Source organism: Gallus gallus, chromosome 5 (assembly GCF_016699485.2).
Source record: "Gallus gallus isolate bGalGal1 chromosome 5, bGalGal1.mat.broiler.GRCg7b, whole genome shotgun sequence".
Lineage (NCBI taxonomy): Eukaryota > Metazoa > Chordata > Aves > Galliformes > Phasianidae > Gallus > Gallus gallus.
The window spans coordinates 11,211,000-11,228,403 of NC_052536.1; the positions used below are offsets into that span (position 1 = coordinate 11,211,000).

General features: G+C 37.0%; 1 protein-coding gene across 16 annotated transcripts in view; it reads right to left on the reverse strand.

The window, feature by feature from the left end:
* PLEKHA7 (pleckstrin homology domain containing A7) overlaps positions 1-17,404 on the reverse strand; it is a 140,592-nt gene that overhangs the window by 20,964 nt on the left and 102,224 nt on the right. For 15 of the 16 annotated variants that reach the window (XM_040701359.2, XM_046942008.1, XM_015286637.4 and 12 more), the window contains 7 exons: positions 12,393-12,912; positions 10,346-10,432; positions 8,054-8,107; positions 4,616-4,696; positions 2,542-2,610; positions 2,301-2,381; positions 973-1,122 (listed from right to left, as the gene is read on the reverse strand). In XM_040701359.2, the coding sequence (XP_040557293.1) occupies positions 973-1,122; positions 2,301-2,381; positions 2,542-2,610; positions 4,616-4,696; positions 8,054-8,107; positions 10,346-10,432; positions 12,393-12,912 (1,042 nt within the window). The remainder of the gene's footprint in view (positions 1-972; positions 1,123-2,300; positions 2,382-2,541; positions 2,611-4,615; positions 4,697-8,053; positions 8,108-10,345; positions 10,433-12,392; positions 12,913-17,404) is intronic. The other variant, XM_015286636.4, reaches the window with a different exon arrangement.

Here is a 17,404-nt window from a genome sequence, read left to right on the forward strand (position 1 = left end):
GTTCCCCACTCTAGTACACAAAAGAAGGTCTACCACATGAAACAAGTGTGAGTCAGGCTCAAAACAAACAACAAAGTGGTTATCCACACAGTGGGGAACAGATCTATGCAATACCTCGTCAAATTATATTTTGGATGCAAAAAGTTCACAGAATTGAACAGGGAAGTGAACTTGGAAATTAGATATACTGAAGATTACTAGATATACATAAAATAATGGTCTCAGAAATTTTTGATCAGAAAATAGAAGCTGGATTGATTATCACAGAAAATACCACCCATCTCCTAATCTTACTCTTCCCCAAACACATGCTTATGTCGACTGTTGAAGCCCTAACACTGCATGAGAAGAAATCTTGGACTGGATCAGTGCAGCCATCCTCACAGTGACTTGCTACTTGCCAGATTAAATGTGAATAACTTTCACAGATCACTTTTCAACAGGCAGAAAACATTGTAAAACAATTTTATGAAGAGCAGATCCTGTTTTCATTGAGAGGTAAGATAAATACAATGAGCACACAACACCCAGGCTTATATTATTCTTTCTTTGCCAATTCTTACAAATATTTTCAGTTAAGAAAAATGCAACATTAAATTGCATTTGAATATTTATTAAGTTGTAATGGTAATGGTAAATTTTGACTGAAATACAAACAAACTTACCCAAGCCCTCTTCCCTTGGAAAAATATCATAGATTCATATTTATATTTGCACTGTGAAAAGGATTAGCTGAAAGATTTGTAATTTAAGCCCTATAAGAGACAAAACTATTAAATGACATTCTGAGCTCTTGAAGGGAGTGCACTGAATAGGAAAAGCTGGAAAGGTTGCTCACATACTTTTTTTTTTTTAAATTTAGTTTCCTGCACTTTAACAAAATCAGTTCATAATAGGACTTAAGGAAAAGTACAGTTTTCCTCTAATTGGTATCTTAACTATCGTTCTCTCAAAACATCCTGAAATACGTACTGTTGAAACTTTGGATATTTCAGCCCGAATATGTATGAGATCTTCTTGTAAAAGTCTTTGCTGGTAGGAAATCTTTTCTGCATGCTGTGGTTGGTCTTTGTACTGTTCCATCTGCCTGTGTAACACCTCCAAAACAGACTCCAGCTGATCCTAAGAAGAAGCAGAGAACAGAGAAGCAGACAACAGTAAGCTTACAGCATTGATGGCAAACTTAATAAACAAATTTATCTTTGTGAATGTAAAAGCTGTATTCTATGCCTCCAATGTTTCTTTAAGCCACTAGGATAGGATTGGCCTGCTGCTGTGGAGACTAAGAGGTAAATGAATGAAACACTGCAAGAGACTTAATCACTTAAAATTTTCTATAACATCTGTTTAAATTGTCAAACCCACGGAAAACACAAATCAGTGAGAATTTTTCTATTTATACACTGTGCAAAACTGTAATTTACAGTTTTAGAAGAATCCCCCTAAGCAGCACAGTATTGTGATAGCTCTAGCGCACCACAGTATTAACAGTTTATTTATAGACAACTTCTCACTGATTGCTATAGTTAAAGCAGCCACGTGAGGGATTAAAACACTACCTAAACACTAAGTAGGCCTGATGCATTCAGTCAGAAGTAGGTAATAATGAGGCATTTCTGCACAACAGCTCTCTGAAGGACATACTTGGATGGCACTTCCATTTCAGAATGCATTTTTTTCTGAACCACCTGGCCTTAGACTCTTTGACAGCTATAGCTCATTGTTAGGGAAGCAGATACACATATGCAAGGGAAGACTAGGAGACACTTCTGGTATTGTTTACTGTTCAAACAATGACTCGAAAGGGCATGGAGGGAAGTAGGAGGGTTCCAAGTACAAACTTGTCCAGAAGTATTCCAGCATTTCAGTCACAAACATCAGAACAATACACAAAACTATACACCAGCATAGTTCCCAAATAACTATGAATGGGAATCTCACTACCACACACAGCACGCTGCTGTTTATGCAAACAGCGCTTGCATGAGTGGGAAGAGCTGCAAATGAAACAACTGCCTCCCACTACACAAATCATAAGACATTAAGCAAAACCACACAGAACTGTGTATACACCCCGATTTGTGAACAATGCCAGATTAACTGTACATGGTTTTAAAATACTGATCTTCAAAACCGTTTTCTAAAAGTAGGTACTCAACCTTAACATAAAAAAATATTTTCCTTATAAAGTTAATGTATATTTTCAAAGAAAACTATCACAAAGCAAGCAGCATCCAGTAATGTATTTGTAATTCCATATTTTATAAGTATTTTTCATTTTAAGATCTTTTTACTCTTACTTTATTTTCCTTAAGAGCTCTTATTTTGTCCTCCAAGTCCTGCAGAATTCTGTCCTGCTCACAGAAAACGCTCAGCTTGACCTGAAAATAAAACCATATCGGCAGATGTAACATCAGATTTTTAAGAAAAGCCTCCACTAACAACATGTTATCCCAAAGAGAATAATAAATGCAAACAATTAACAGTACAACAAATGGCCAAAACAACACCAGAGTTTCTGAAGTGGCGGCTGATACTTACATCAATATCACTTTCTGCAACTTTGACGGGTTTCGTACTTCGCTCTTTGAGCGTGTCACGGCCCGACACCTACAAGGAACAGGTTTGAAAGACCTGAGAAATCTGTTGCCATCTAAAACTTAACTGTGTTTCAGCAATGAAAACAAAAGCTTCGTTAAATATTCGAGTTTAACAACAAAGATTAATAAGAAATAAAATTTGGGATACAAGTCTCTTAAAAGTGCATTTATCTTCTCAAAAATGTTATCAGAAAAGATTATCAGTTATACTATGCTACTTATTAACTCTTAAAGTAGCTTAAACCTGTACAAAATAGCATAATCCCATTTGTCTGTGGTTACAAATGTCCTGTTCCTGCAAAACCTAACAGTTTTATCTCTCTTTTTTTTTTTTTAATAACTTGCTCGAGCCCATGAGGACTTGAATAGTACTTTTAGAACGTGCAACTGCAAGAATAATAGCGCTAATTGATGACTGAAATATACCTTTCTGGCATCTATTTCATTCTACAAAGGACAGTCTCTTCCATAGCACAGGGTGAATTTTATTAAAGACAGACTTCTATAAAACTGCAGGGTGGCATTTAATTGTCATTGATCTATTTTGATATATTTATAATATGTCTAATTTCTCATTCCATAAGTCACTGTTTCCATATTCCATTTCTCATGAGATTACCTCCTCACATAACTTAGTTTTTAAATTGATACAGATGGTACTGTATCACATTTCCTACCTTCCAGCAAGCCTAAGACGAAGGTGTGTCTATTCCTGTGGAAAAGTTTATTACTTCCACTGTTTATATTTGACACTTTTGCTGAATAAACAAGGCTAAGAGAACGGTCATATAGTACGGCTCATGAATTGTACAATTTTAAAAGCCTTACTCAGTTAGAATACTGATTATTTACTCAATTAGAATACTTCTAAAGATCCACTAAATCAAATACCATCTTAGCAAAGGAACACCTGGTATTGAAAAGTACAGTGTTCAAATAGACACCAGGATGTAAGAAAAGATCACCTAATTATTGTATTGAATAACTTAACAGGTAAATTTATTTTTTGTTGTTTGAAATGTTAGTAGTTTTTGTTGTTGTTCTTTTGGTTAGCGCGGTTTTCTTTGTTTTATTTTTTTTAGTGGGAGAGAAACAGCAGTTTGCTGACTGGCAGTCTATAGACTTAAACAACACAACTTCCTAATTAACAGGATCACACTTGATTTCTTAAAGTAATTATTTTTTACTGCAAGTGGAAATCAATATTTGATACAACTTCCTTTCTCATCTTACAGGCTATGAGTATTTTCAGATAAACTACATTTAAGACAGAGGATTACAATAATACTGATGCTTAATATCTTCTCCTCTCTGACTGCAGGCTCCATTAACATACCTATCGTGGGACTTCACATGGAGAAATTTACACATTTATTACCTCCCCACTCCAAAATCAAAAAGCATTTCATTGTCTCTCAAAAGTTGTTTTGATTTTCAAATATTTTCACCAGTGAATACATTTAAGAAAAAATCCTGTTTTGCAGAGGTACTAATTAAGTGCTAGACCCTACGTATAATAATAAGAAATAATTACATATAGGAAGAAATGTTAGCTTGCCCAAGTAATAACAACTAATAATTTTATTACCCGCAAACTAACAGAATGCAAAAGCCTTTTTCAAAGCAATAAAATTAACACAAAAACACAGTCTACCGATTCTGAAGACTTAAAATTACATAATCACAGCTATACAGATTTTGTTGATTTTCAAGCAGTATGAGAACATAATGAAGATTCAGCATGCTTTCACACTTTCCAAATTACACATCGGACTTGCTGCTTGACACAATCATTTTCATGACAAAATAAAACCAAACACTGAGGTCAGCCATAACTTCACGTACAGACTCCAAAAGGCAGTGGGGGAACAAAGAAGAAAAAGAAAAAAAGTAATATTTTTACAGAAAGTTCTACAGTTTGCTATAAGACACCTGCCAAAGCCAGAATATGTACACATCGACTGCTATTTGAAAAAGCAATGGGATGAAAGCATTTTGGATGCAAGCAATCTTACATGTATACTGGAAAGTAACCCCTGTGCTGAGTTCTTCAGCACTTTGTAAATCATGTTGATCAGAGGTCCATTATTTTCTATCTGTTTTAAACACAAGTTTGAACAATAGCTTGTTATAAATGTAAAGACTGAAGAAACAAAACCTTAGCACACAAAACTCCATGAGCAGCAGCAATTTCATATTCTTTTTTCACAAAGATCCTCAAAGTTTAGAATCTACATATTTTCCCATTATGGAAACTATAATTAGATACCTATCTACGTTGTTATTTTTCAGTAAATCATTCATCCAACCACATGACTTCTGTTTTTTACTTTCACAAAGCACATGTACCAACACACAGCACAATCGCAGCACCAAGAGCTCTATGCTGATAACTGGAGCAACGGAGTCAAACCCTCTGTGAATGAAGCCATCACAATCACACGCACACTTACCATTACTCCCATAACAAATGGGAGTATGCCGTGCAGCATTTCCTTAGATACCTGTGAGGCACAACCGTGTACTAGCAACCTTTTCCAACAGCAGTACAAACAAAATGGCTTCACACGTGACTGCAGAAGAACGAAGCAGCACCAGTGCTGAACAACTGGAGAGGGGCCCAGATTGGCTTAGAATGGTTGCACAACATATACTTAGAGGCAGAAACTTTGCACTTCAGCAGGCCTCACTCATTCATGTTTTGTGTAAGTCTCTCAGGAATGTCTGTAAACTATTCTGAAGTGCAACTGCTGTCCAAAACTCCTTTAGCCTGATTGAACTTTATTCCACTGTCTTGAAAAGGGAAAAATCTTTCCCTGATTGTGTTTCATCTTTATTTGCAACATCATCTCAGAGGCTTGTGGGGAAAGAATCTTTCACTCACTATTTCTGCTCTTCTTATAAAGGGTCACACCTTTCCACCTTCACTGAAGGGATAAAAAAAAGCCATAACGCACCTGTGGAAATCCATTTGCAGAAAAAGCATGATTGTGTTATAGCATAGAGATAGAACATCTCTTTCATGTCCTACATACCTCTATTTTGTAAGTGAAAAGGAATTGAATGCCCTGGCATTCTTTTTTAATGTCAGAACTAGTTTGCATGCAGGAGAAAAATTCTGAAATTGATATTTGTTAAGTGTATCTATTGAATTATCCCACTCTCATGACAAAGCACTGTAATGTTGAACAATACCATCTTAGTATTAACACCAAAATATTTCTTAGATAATATTTTTCAGCTTTTAAATAATAATCAAAAATAGACTAGTAAATTAGGATAAGACTGAGGTTTCTCTGGGGACAAAATATCTGACTTATGACAAATTACTAAAAGCCTTGTAAGCAGCTATTGCAACCTGTTTTAATACTATGGCAGGAATTATGTAGTTAGTTGTTATTTTAATGTGCTATTCCATGTTGAAAAGTTATATTTCAAAACATCTAGAAAGAAATATTTTCAGAGATAAGAAGTAAAAATGTTTGACTTCAGTTCTAAAATTTTTAATCCTGTTTGAAATTGTTTCATAAGAGTAGATCCAACTCAAACGCCAATGAAGTCAAAATTGATATTTGAAATGAACGGTATTATATCTAAGCCTTCAGTGTCTTCAGAGAAGGGCACCCTGTATACTAATCATGAATTCACAATATTCCACCATTACTGAATCAATTGATAATTTGCTTTGTTTCATTGATTCCAGCTTTCCTCACACTCTGAATTCAATACTTTATACTTAGTGGCAAAGCACAAATTCAAAAAGAACACAGACATCTACTCAAATTTCACAAGATCATTTTAATCCCTCAGCACCCTGATCTGAATTTTATATTTTCAGACTATTACTGAAAGATTATTCTTTTGAGCATGAAAACATCTGAGAAAGAAATGGCCACCTTCAAAAATTATATCGTTCTTATGGAACCTCACTCGACACTTTGACTGTCAAGATTTGTCGAAAGGAAACTCAAAGTAATATTAAGTTTCTTCTTGCAGAAAGATCAGGTTGCCCCCGTACATTTTTCTTTCTGGCTGCTTTTGGTAGGCACAAGGGGAGCGCTCAGAGGGCCAAGCAACTCTTCATGCCTAGGCTGCAACAAATCAATCTGGAGGGAATCCATTAAAAAGTTAGCAACCCATCCTATTATTTTCCCTAATTACCTAACATTTTCAGGTACTTACAATATAGTCACTTGTAACAGCGAAAGTCATCGCTTTAGAATGGAAAGAATGCTGTACTTATTCATAGCTTCTCAAACTGTAGGACATCCTAAATTGAACTGTCACAAAACTCAGCCAAAGGCTTGGGATGCAGTTACATTTGGCACAGCCAAGAACACGTCAATAGCAAGGCTTGAAGTGATACATGTCCAACTGATTTTACATTTGTATGTTAATGATTATAACAGTTTGTATATGTGATCATTTAGTCTACATACACCAGATATATGATGCAATATATATATATAATATATTTGTATTGCTAATATTTTTCATTGATACACTTGGTTGTATATTCAATCATGAAAGCATCAGATGAAATTGAAGTTGCCATACTAGTGGTCCTGGCAACTCATTAGTGGCACATAGGCAAAGCCTCTTGGCATCAGTGATAACTACAGACAAATAAAGGATTATAAGGTGTTAAACTTCACCTTTATTTTCAGAAAGACCATATAATTTGTATATGGTAAGACATGCTACACAGCACGGAATGAGGTAGACTGCTTTATTAAGCAATATCATATTTGATTTTTCCTTCAAATACCTGGTATCAAAAAGTGCTTTCAAATTGCCAGCTATCAGATGTATCAGATACAGAAGTCATTTCATTTAGTCGGACATTCTGATGCTGAACACTATATTATATTTTTATTTTATCTTCAGGAAATATCACCTATTATTACATGGGCAAATTATCTGTACACATGAATGAATATATAGACCTGATATCTCTTAGCCATCAGAACATGAAAACAACGAAATCTTCCAATTAATCACCACACTTTCACAAAAAAAAAAGCATTATAAATGCAGCCTATTATAAAAACAAGAGAAAAGGCAGCTCTTGTAGATTTAAAGGGAAAAAGCTGAATTGAAAGAACATTGTTTTAACTTAGAGGAGCTGACTTCATATTGGCTCTAAAGCAACAGCAAAAACATTTTGAAGCAGTTTTTAATCTTATTTCTTTTTAATCCACAAAATACCATCCATTTGAAGTATCTGTGATGCAAATTCTAACTAGAAACTAAGTACCAACCATTTTCTGAGTTTGCATTGCAGTTCTATAGCTACTACTATAAGCACACACAATTTTAAGCACAACCATAGCAAGTGACACAGAGTTTCAGTCTCTGAAAGGAAAGTAATTCCAAAACCTGCAGGTGCAAAGATGATACACAAAGACAGCTAGGTTATAAAATAATGGAAGTAAACTTTTATAAAAGCTTACCTTCAGATCTAAATACTCCAAATCCTTTTTCAACTGGATATAAGTGTCATCAGCCTTCAGGTAAGTACATAGAAAAAGAATACAATATAGTTGAAGGTTTGAAAAATAACTTTAAAATAGATAGGATATATAAAGAAAATGATGAAAAAGTAAACAAAATAACAGAGTAGGAAGTACATCAAAAGCACATTTGCTCCACCAGCATATTGCTATTTACAGCTGAAAAATGGGCAAAATATTTCCTGAGATCATTACTACCTCATGTCCACTCTTTGAAAGGATAGACTTGATTTTTTACACTGCTAATGGGATACACAACTACACAAAAAATACATTTTCATATATTTTTTTCAAGACCAATTTCTGCTGACTATCCCTTCATCAAAAAGATTATGGAGTTGTCCTCCAGCACAATATATCTCTAGAAGACTTCTACCTAACTGAATGTCACATATAAATAGAAGCCTGTATATAAAAATCGTTAGAACACTTTTTGATCAAATTTCACACACATTTTAAGATAAGCACTCCTTCATTTAAGAAAGACAAGAACTAAGCTTCGTGAATAAAACACTAAGATCTCACTCATGTTAAGTGATAGCATTCAACTTGGTCCCTCTTTTTCTGTGGCTCACCACTAACTGTTGTCAGCTTAATCAGATAGGTACATTCAACTAGTAATATCTTCCTTAGAATCACTTCAAGAAAAGCATACACAGATGTCATTTGAAAGATATTTCTTTTTTCATAGGAGGTATTCGTGATACGTAACCAAGTAAAACTTAACAGTTGCAAGTGAACTTGGTAAGAAGCCAAAATTCCTACAATTTTTGCTGAAATTCTGATAATTTTCTATTCTGAGTTCACTAAAAATCTGGCTAAAGGAAAGTACAACTGTAACTTTCTCAAGCTTGTGCCAAAGAGACTACGTATTTAAAAAAGGAAAGAAAAACCCTTGCTGCAGTAAAATCAATACATTACACTTACATAGCTTGAGATGCCATCACCTAAATCATTGTCCAAGTACCTTTTGAATCTGCTAGAGGACCTGACTAGAAAGTATGCCCATTTTTAAGAAGTCCCTATTATTGTAGACCACCTTAATGCAATTGTTCTGTAGGTGAGGTAAGGAAAGTAAACTTTTCCAAATTAAAAAAAAAAAAACGCTTTGAATTTTAGGCCAGTATAAAGCCTCCACCAATTACAAAAGGAGTCACCACGTTTTATTCCTATTTTTGAGGCTCTAATATAAACCAAAGTGCTCTTCGAGAACATTTGTTCCATTCCACATTTAAGTTTCATACATCAATGCAATCAAGAGCACCGTTCATGGTTCAAGGTGCCCACAGATGTTTATGAGCTAATGTTCACCTGCAGAACTGATACAGTTACAAGATCATATGAAGGTACAAACTGGCTGATGCATTTTAACTTGCAGGTGAGGCAGCGTGTGGCACAGGGAGCCAATCCCACCATGAAAGCAGCACGAAGAAATGGTTTTGCTTTAGAATGAGCATATCTAATCTTGTAACACATTTCTGAAAATGCAGCATTTTCAGAAATAGTGCAAAGAGGAAGTATACATAACACTTTGAAACATATGCACTGGTACTCCGTAGATTAAAATGCTTATTTCTGACAGCAAGAACAGCAAAGAAAAACTGCAAATGATCCGGGCATTGTAGAATACCAAAGAATGGGCAAGAAAGCACAGACCCAAGCATGCCACTGACGAAGCGTTTGCAGAGTCACAAAATGTCATACGGTACAGATGAACCAAGCAGCAGCTGACCTGATAGGTGGAATTAGTTGGCAAGTGCTGCAGTAATTGTGCGATTGTGTAATTTCGAATACTAGCCAACTTAGCCTGATGTCTCCTTAATCGAATGAGAAGCAATGTTAGCTCTTCAGGCTGCAGGTATTTAGACACATTGTAAAGAGGAAATTAGCAGTCTTCAGGAAGAGTAACTGTAATTATGTTTTTCACCTCAGTGCCCAGAAAGCAGTAACTTGACATGATTAAGCAATTATTTCATTAACTCTGCATTTGGTCAAACAAACATAACAGAAGTTGAATCCTGTAATAATAGCTTGCTCTGGTTCACAACGCAAATAAGAGCAAAATCCCTACAGGCTTTATTATTCCTACGCACTGCTTAAGTTCAAGTTTCACATTCAAGTTATTTATGTTTTAACTAATGAAAAAAACAACTATGGAATGAGCAGGATTTTAAAACTTAACTACAATAGAATGATGACATGAAAGGCAAAGAAATTGCTCCTTCAACTTACCGACTTGCCATGCAAACTTGGTGCGCTCACGGTATGGGTCATGTAGCCCATAGATGGCATCGAGCGTCGATCAATGTGAGTTGAGCTCTGTAAGAAGCCCCAGGCAGAATTATAAGCATTGTCTCAAGTGAGACGTATGCTGTACTTGAGGAAGTGTTCTGAAGATACACGCCTCTGCTATAAATTTTGTTTGAATTCAAGCCATGCTTAGATCATGGGCCAGCCAGATCCTCCAATAATTATGCAGAACAAATACAACAAATGTAGAACCTGTGATGCTGGACAGGGCAGTGGATTCTGGCAGCACAAGCAGCTTCAGAAGCATGTGCAAAGCTGTTTTCACCAAGTCAAAAAAACACTCAAAATTTCACACACACACACACGTAATGTCTCCCAGAGAAAATCTGCTTGGCTTAGCACCTTTAAATAGCAGGCTTGTACACCATACAGTAACAACTGTGAATGTCCTCCTTTAGCTATGGAACAGTTCTCCACCGCTAAGCCACTGACAGGAGTGACACCTTGTGGCAAGGGGTCCCATTAATACCAGGTTGCATTAAGCGATTTGATCTGTCTCTTTCGGCTTATAGTATAAGTACCCACTTCACATCCATTCTTCCATCTTTCCCTTAATGCCAAAGCTCTTATGGCTTTCTTAAAGGCAGACCAGATGTCTGACAACTTATTTTTATTCCTGTCTGAATCTCACTGAATGCTGTTTTGTTCTGTTTCTGTGCAACTGGGTGGAATTAAATAAAGCGGTCCAGTGAGGGGGAGTATCACAAACTTCTGTAGACATGTACATTTCAATGTAAAATGATGCTGTGTGCTTACATACAAGAACACAAACATTTTTCCTCAAGAAACCTCTACAGAGAAATTTTGCAGTGAAAATTTTGTTTTCATATATGGTTTCACATAAAAATCAATGTGATATGAAAAGAGTTTTATTTTATGAGTAAAATTTATGCAGCTACGCCACACAGGAAGGAAAGAGACTACTACACATTCCCTCATAGGGGATGTAACGCTGCTTCAATTTCAACGTAGAGAAACTGATGTCTGATATAACAATCAAGAGTTTATAATAACTTTCAGTGCTGCACATCACCAGACTGCTTCATTCCCCGACTCAGAATAATAAATCTAGAGACATTGAAAGACATCTGACAGCTACACAGCATATACTAGGAAAAATCTGCTGTGCATGATGAAGTTTGGCACACAACTGAAATTCACAGTCCTAAACTCATGCTGAGTTTGTGGATGTACAAGACTCTTTCTTGGCAAATACATTCCACAACAGAGCTCATGTTTGAGGTTAAAGAATTGGCTGAATGCAGAGACCTTTACTTTCACTTATTCCAGTGTAAGTCCTACCAAGGCAAGCAAGTTCTACATTGATTCGATCCTTAATTTCCCTAGTTTCCTTAGGCAAGGAGAGCCACACAAAGTGCTGAGTGAAAAAGCCTCTGTCATCTCTGGAGAAGAGGTTAAAAAAATGCCAACAATGCAGAAGGTTAAAGTCTAAGACCAACACTACCTGATAGTAGTTAGTCCAGAGCTATCAACTCTGCAAAGCATGTAAACTGTCAAATGCACGAAAAAAATATGATGCTTTTAGTCATAACTACAAACTGGATCAGCTGTATGACCAGCTATGCTAGCAAAAGGTTAAAAGAAAGTAGACATGGCAAACACTTAAAACCACAACCATAAGTATAGAACCAAAGATGTGTTCATCCTGCTGTCTTTTTTATTGTTCTCTACACTATCCATTAAAACACTACAATTTGTATGTCCAGGTCTTGAATGAAAATATTCCAAGTCAGCATGATGAGTCACCAATTTGCCTTTCCAAACACACATGCACGAATCTGAGATCACTACAGAGATGAGTTCTAGGAGAAAATTACCCATTGTGTTAACTCTCACAGCTTGCAAGATCTTTCAGGCAGGATGCAACAAAAGTTACTAAATTAAACAATCAATATATGACACTACATATAAAAAATAACTTGAAATTATTGTTAGGCTGCATACAAACCTTTAGAGCATTACTTCGAATCTTCCTGGGTGATCCAGCGAAAGGACTGTCTACAGTCTGTCTCTCGTCAGATGGTTTAACTGTAAGCCTTTCTGCAGGAGTGTGCGGTCTCCTCGGGAGAAAGCTTTTTGGAGGTCCAGGTGGAGGAATATCAGATGGAGAGGGTGGAACAGATATCGATCGTGGAACATCCAATGAACTTTTTGACTTACCCCGATCGATAAAATCTGAAGAGCCTACGTAAAGCGGGGCAGTGGGGCTGCCATGCTTAAACTGCTGTCTCTGCTGCCACTCATAAAGCTGCCAAACAGTTCCATCCTTATTTGCCTTCCTTTCCTCCTGGGACATCTTCAAGTGGCTAACACGATCTTGTGCATACTTGTAGTCACTCGGCAAATTGCGACTTAGCGGTGGCGGTGAGCTCCCTGAAGGCTGCCTGGTATTCTTTGGCAAAGTGTGATAGTTTTCAGAAAAAGGTGGATTGGGACCCTGACGTGTGAGAGTCAGATCAGAAGCAAGGCTGCGAAGGGGGGGGAAAGAAAAGAGTAAAACTTCAGCATACAAGCAGGAGTGGTTGATTAAAAAAAATTATAATAGAAAAAAAACAAAATAAACCCTGGGATGACGTTAGCTACAGGACTCCCAGCACAGAATTCCTTCAAAAAGGGTTTACAGAAACATTAATGAAGTTAATGAAATCTACCCTGCACAAAAACATTACACTGAATTCACGTATGGATGCAAACAGTAAAAACAGAGGCTTTTAATCATGTCTAACCTAGAATGACCTAGTATAGATAATTATAAGGGACAGTTGCATTACCTTTACTTAGACCAAAAATGAGTGTCAAAACACAAAGAGAGAAATTACCGTTAGTTTTAAAGAGAAAGTCTGAAAATTAAAAATATGTATTTTTTCCAAAAGCCTCTTCACCACCAGGTGGTGCAGTCTGCAAACAGCAAATACAAGCTTGTTGCAAAGAATTACCATTCAAGTGTGGGAAGAAATCTCACTCATCACAGAATTAGTGTCTTACACGTTTTACTTCGTTAACATCAACAAAAATGAAGAATGAGCTTCAAGTTCCCAGGTCTGTATGATTTACTTTCACCTGATCAAATGCTATGAGTTCTACCATTTTAAGCAGCACAAGGATGAGGACCAAAACTCATTGACAAACTAGAAAATAAATGGAGACGCTACATGTTGGTATTAGTACTGAAGTCATAATGCTCCCAAAACTCTAGAAATCACTCTATATTCACCAAGAGATCTGAGATAGAATCTGGGAAAAGTTTTGATGAAGTGTACTTAGATCCCCGTCCTACACTGAAGTCAAACTGTTTCCATAGCCTCACACATAGGAACCTGCTTGTCTCATTTCTCATTCTACCACTAAACATTTATGAGTTTCCTCCTAGCACTCACTCATCTATTGCTTTAGCATTCCCAGACAGGAAACCATTCTGCTACCTTTGCCACAGAGTAACAACAAAACAAAAACAAACCAGATCACTCGAATAAACACCAACAAAAATAAAATCAACCCACAAACAGAAACAGCAAACAAAAAAAACCCCAAATTCAGAGCAGATTCCTCACTTCACTCTGTAGGCTGCACTCTCTGCATGAGAATGAGATCTGGTACAGAGGGAACTGCAGGAATTCCATGCCAACAAAAGGGCAGGATGAAAAGGAGCATCTTTGTCCAGCATCCAGGAATAAGAGAAGCATAACTGAAGCAGGAAGAAAAAGAATTGATATCCGTAACTGCTGCTCAATAGCTGCCTCTGTGTGTTTCTACTTGAAGGATCTGGCATTGCTGGACTGCACTGAAACACTGCTCTTGAGAAGGTACATCCTTGTGAGAAAGCAGAATAACTGCTGTATGTTGCACAGAGGATTATAAATTCGTAAAAGCTGTGCTCTCTCACATTACCAAGAATTCCAAAATACAGGCAAAACAAGCAGGCAGGATGGAACATAGGCAACTCAATCCGCATTTAGTGGTCAAGAAACCTCCTCTGCACTGCTTTGTGTATTTGAGCTGCCAATTCTTTCCACGTGAAGATCGAAGAAGTGGTTAAAAATGTATTTTCTCAACGTAGAAATGAGGAATCTTGGAGCAGCAAAGGCTTCAAAAATACATTTGAGACAAGCATGAAGGTGGGACAGGTGGCTGGTGACTTTCCTGTGGAAAAAAGGGCAGAGGCTCATCCAAAAGCCAGTTGTTCCTACACTCCACCCTAGTGATGTCCTCACAAAGCCACCACCAAGTTCTGGTACGCTGCAAGCCTTCCATGCACCATCCATGTGCAGTTATGCTCTAATCAGTCATAAAAGGGTGAAGTGTTCAGACGAGCAGGAATTACTGTTAGTCAATGAAGTCAATGAACAGGGCTAGCAGCTGTAGGAGCAGAGGCAGCCTGAAAGCAAAGATCCCAAGAGTTGTGTGGGGTTGTTTTTTTTTTTTTGGGGGGGGGGGGGGGGGGGGGGGAATCTTTCATTTCTAGGGAAAAAAAAAAGAAATAAAGCCTGAGAGGAATTAAAAACAGCTTGGATGAAAGCCATGCTTCCAGCAGTAGGAAGCGCTGACTTCATGTAATACTTCAGCCACACTATAAAAAAGAAGGAAGTTGTGCATTGCACAGAGAAAGTCAAGGTCCCTTGATGCAAATACCTAAATACAGGCAGGCTGTGATTTCTCATTGCATGAAGTAAGGACAAATCCCCAGCTAAGACAACAAACAGGCTTTAGTCAAGTGGCATCTCTGCTACACAAGGTTTCCGACCCTTAAAAATAATTGTGTTACATAAAAACAAGCACCAAGACGACTAACAATTTTCTAGAAAAGGGAAGGAACAGTGTCCCCAAATGACTCAAATTATTATGAACTGTGAACAATGGCTTCTCCCAGAGACCAACAGTAAAATGAACAAAAGTAGATAATCTTAAGACTCTCCTTCTCTTGAAAAAGGTATAAATAATCTAAAAAGGAAAGCAGACAGTGAGGAGTGAAAAAAGGGCCTGATGCCATATTACAAGATTATTTACCACGGAAGTCATTCAGGATCTGCAGTGGGAAGCAATTACACAGACAGTATTGTATAAAGCAAAGATAAATGTTCAAAGGAAAACAAACACCATTATTGGAAACACCAGTGGCATTCATGAGAATACACAGAAACTAACAAAGACATGTAATGTTTCTTCCTTAAGCAACTCAGGAAGGAACACAAAGTTCTGCACAAGAAAATATGTTTAATACTGTATTTGCAAAAAAAGAGGAAATTCCTCAACATGACTTCATTTTGTTCAGAAATCTTATTTTTATCAGATGAATTTTTTTGTTGTTAGTTGAATTCATTACATCGACCCATGCACTGAAATCCAATCAGAGACTAGTAATTTCTAGATAGCTGTTGGCTCTGACTTTCAATTACTTAGAACACCTTTCAATCATCCTTCCAAACTCTGTATTTCTCCTGAGGGCTGAGATGAACCTTACTGAAGAAGCTGAGAACAGAGAGGGTTTGGGTGACAGTGTTGGATTACAGCACCTAACACTCATCAAGGAGAGATATACCTCTAAAGTGACTGACAGCTAACATCTGTTAGTTTAGTTATCAAATGATTCTGAGTACTTTATAAAAAGAGGAAGCAAAATACCCATTTGAAAGATCTAAATATCTATACAAAGAGTGCAATCCCTGCAAACAATTGTAGCAACAACTGATGTATTTGTATGAGGCACATAACTAAAAGAGCTCTTTCTTGTCATAATCAGCTTGCGGGCAAACACTGCATCTTTATATACCTCAGCCAGGAGAAGAACTGTACTCATTTTGTGTTAAAAATTCTAAAGGCTGCTAAGTCCTAAGAGGTTATTTGTAACATTTCAGTAACCACGGAGCAATAAGAAATTAAGTGCTTCACTCATACTAAAAGCAAAGTGGAAATTCAGTGAAATGATCGCCTCTATTTTAAATTTCCATATCCTGAAATTGAGAGTACATCAGACAACTGCCATACCACTGTTAAACATCAGCTCAGTGCACTGCAACAACCTCAACAGACACCACGTATAAGATCAAGCCATCTATCTCTGGAAAATAACATGCAATTTATTCCAAACACAAAGAATTTAACGCCATTTGTCAGGAGAAGAGAAGGAAAACAAGGTCACCTGAGCTAAAACAACAAATAAAGTTTGTATAAATTACTAAAAGACACAGACTTTGGTCACATCACTGCAGTTACACCCATGAAGGCTCACTGCATGTTTGGCAGTGCCAGCTGAGGCAGCTGGTTTTATCTAGGGCACCTACAGCAGCACCACCACAGGACCGTGCCTGGTACACACCCAAAGTCAATCTTACTGAAAAGAGTAGTAGGGGAGAAAACCGTGCTCACTTTGATATCAGTCAAGTCTGCTCACTGCCTACACTTCAGGTGTGAAAAACATCGATGAAAATTTTATTCAGCACTGGGTAACTGGCTGGATAGTCTTCTGGATCACTTTAGACTGATACCTCTGTGCATGTACAGAACAAACACACCAAATCTTTTTTTTTTTTTTCCCCTCACTAAAGTTATATTTTGTCAGGAAGCACTGACAAGCCAAGCAAAAAACAGAGATGTAAAGTGACTCTAGCATTCTAGAACAACATTAAATAATACTGGGAAGCATGAAAGCTTCTTTAAGGGAAATTCCAAAGGTAAGAGAGTAGAAGAATGGACTTCCAAACAGAATTAGTAAGCCTTGAAATTCTCACCAGATCTATGAAGACAAGTGTTAACCTCAGTAAGTATTTAAAAAGTCCCAAAATGTTTTTTCCTCCTAAAATCACATGCAAGTGTATACTATTGTTGTATACTACAATTAGATTTTAAGGAATATCTAAGATAGTAATTCAGTCAGTTACCCATATCTGCCTCACATGTACCATAGAGCCCAGCTGTGTTTCTTGCCACTTGACCCAAGTTGATATCAGACATACATTCATCACT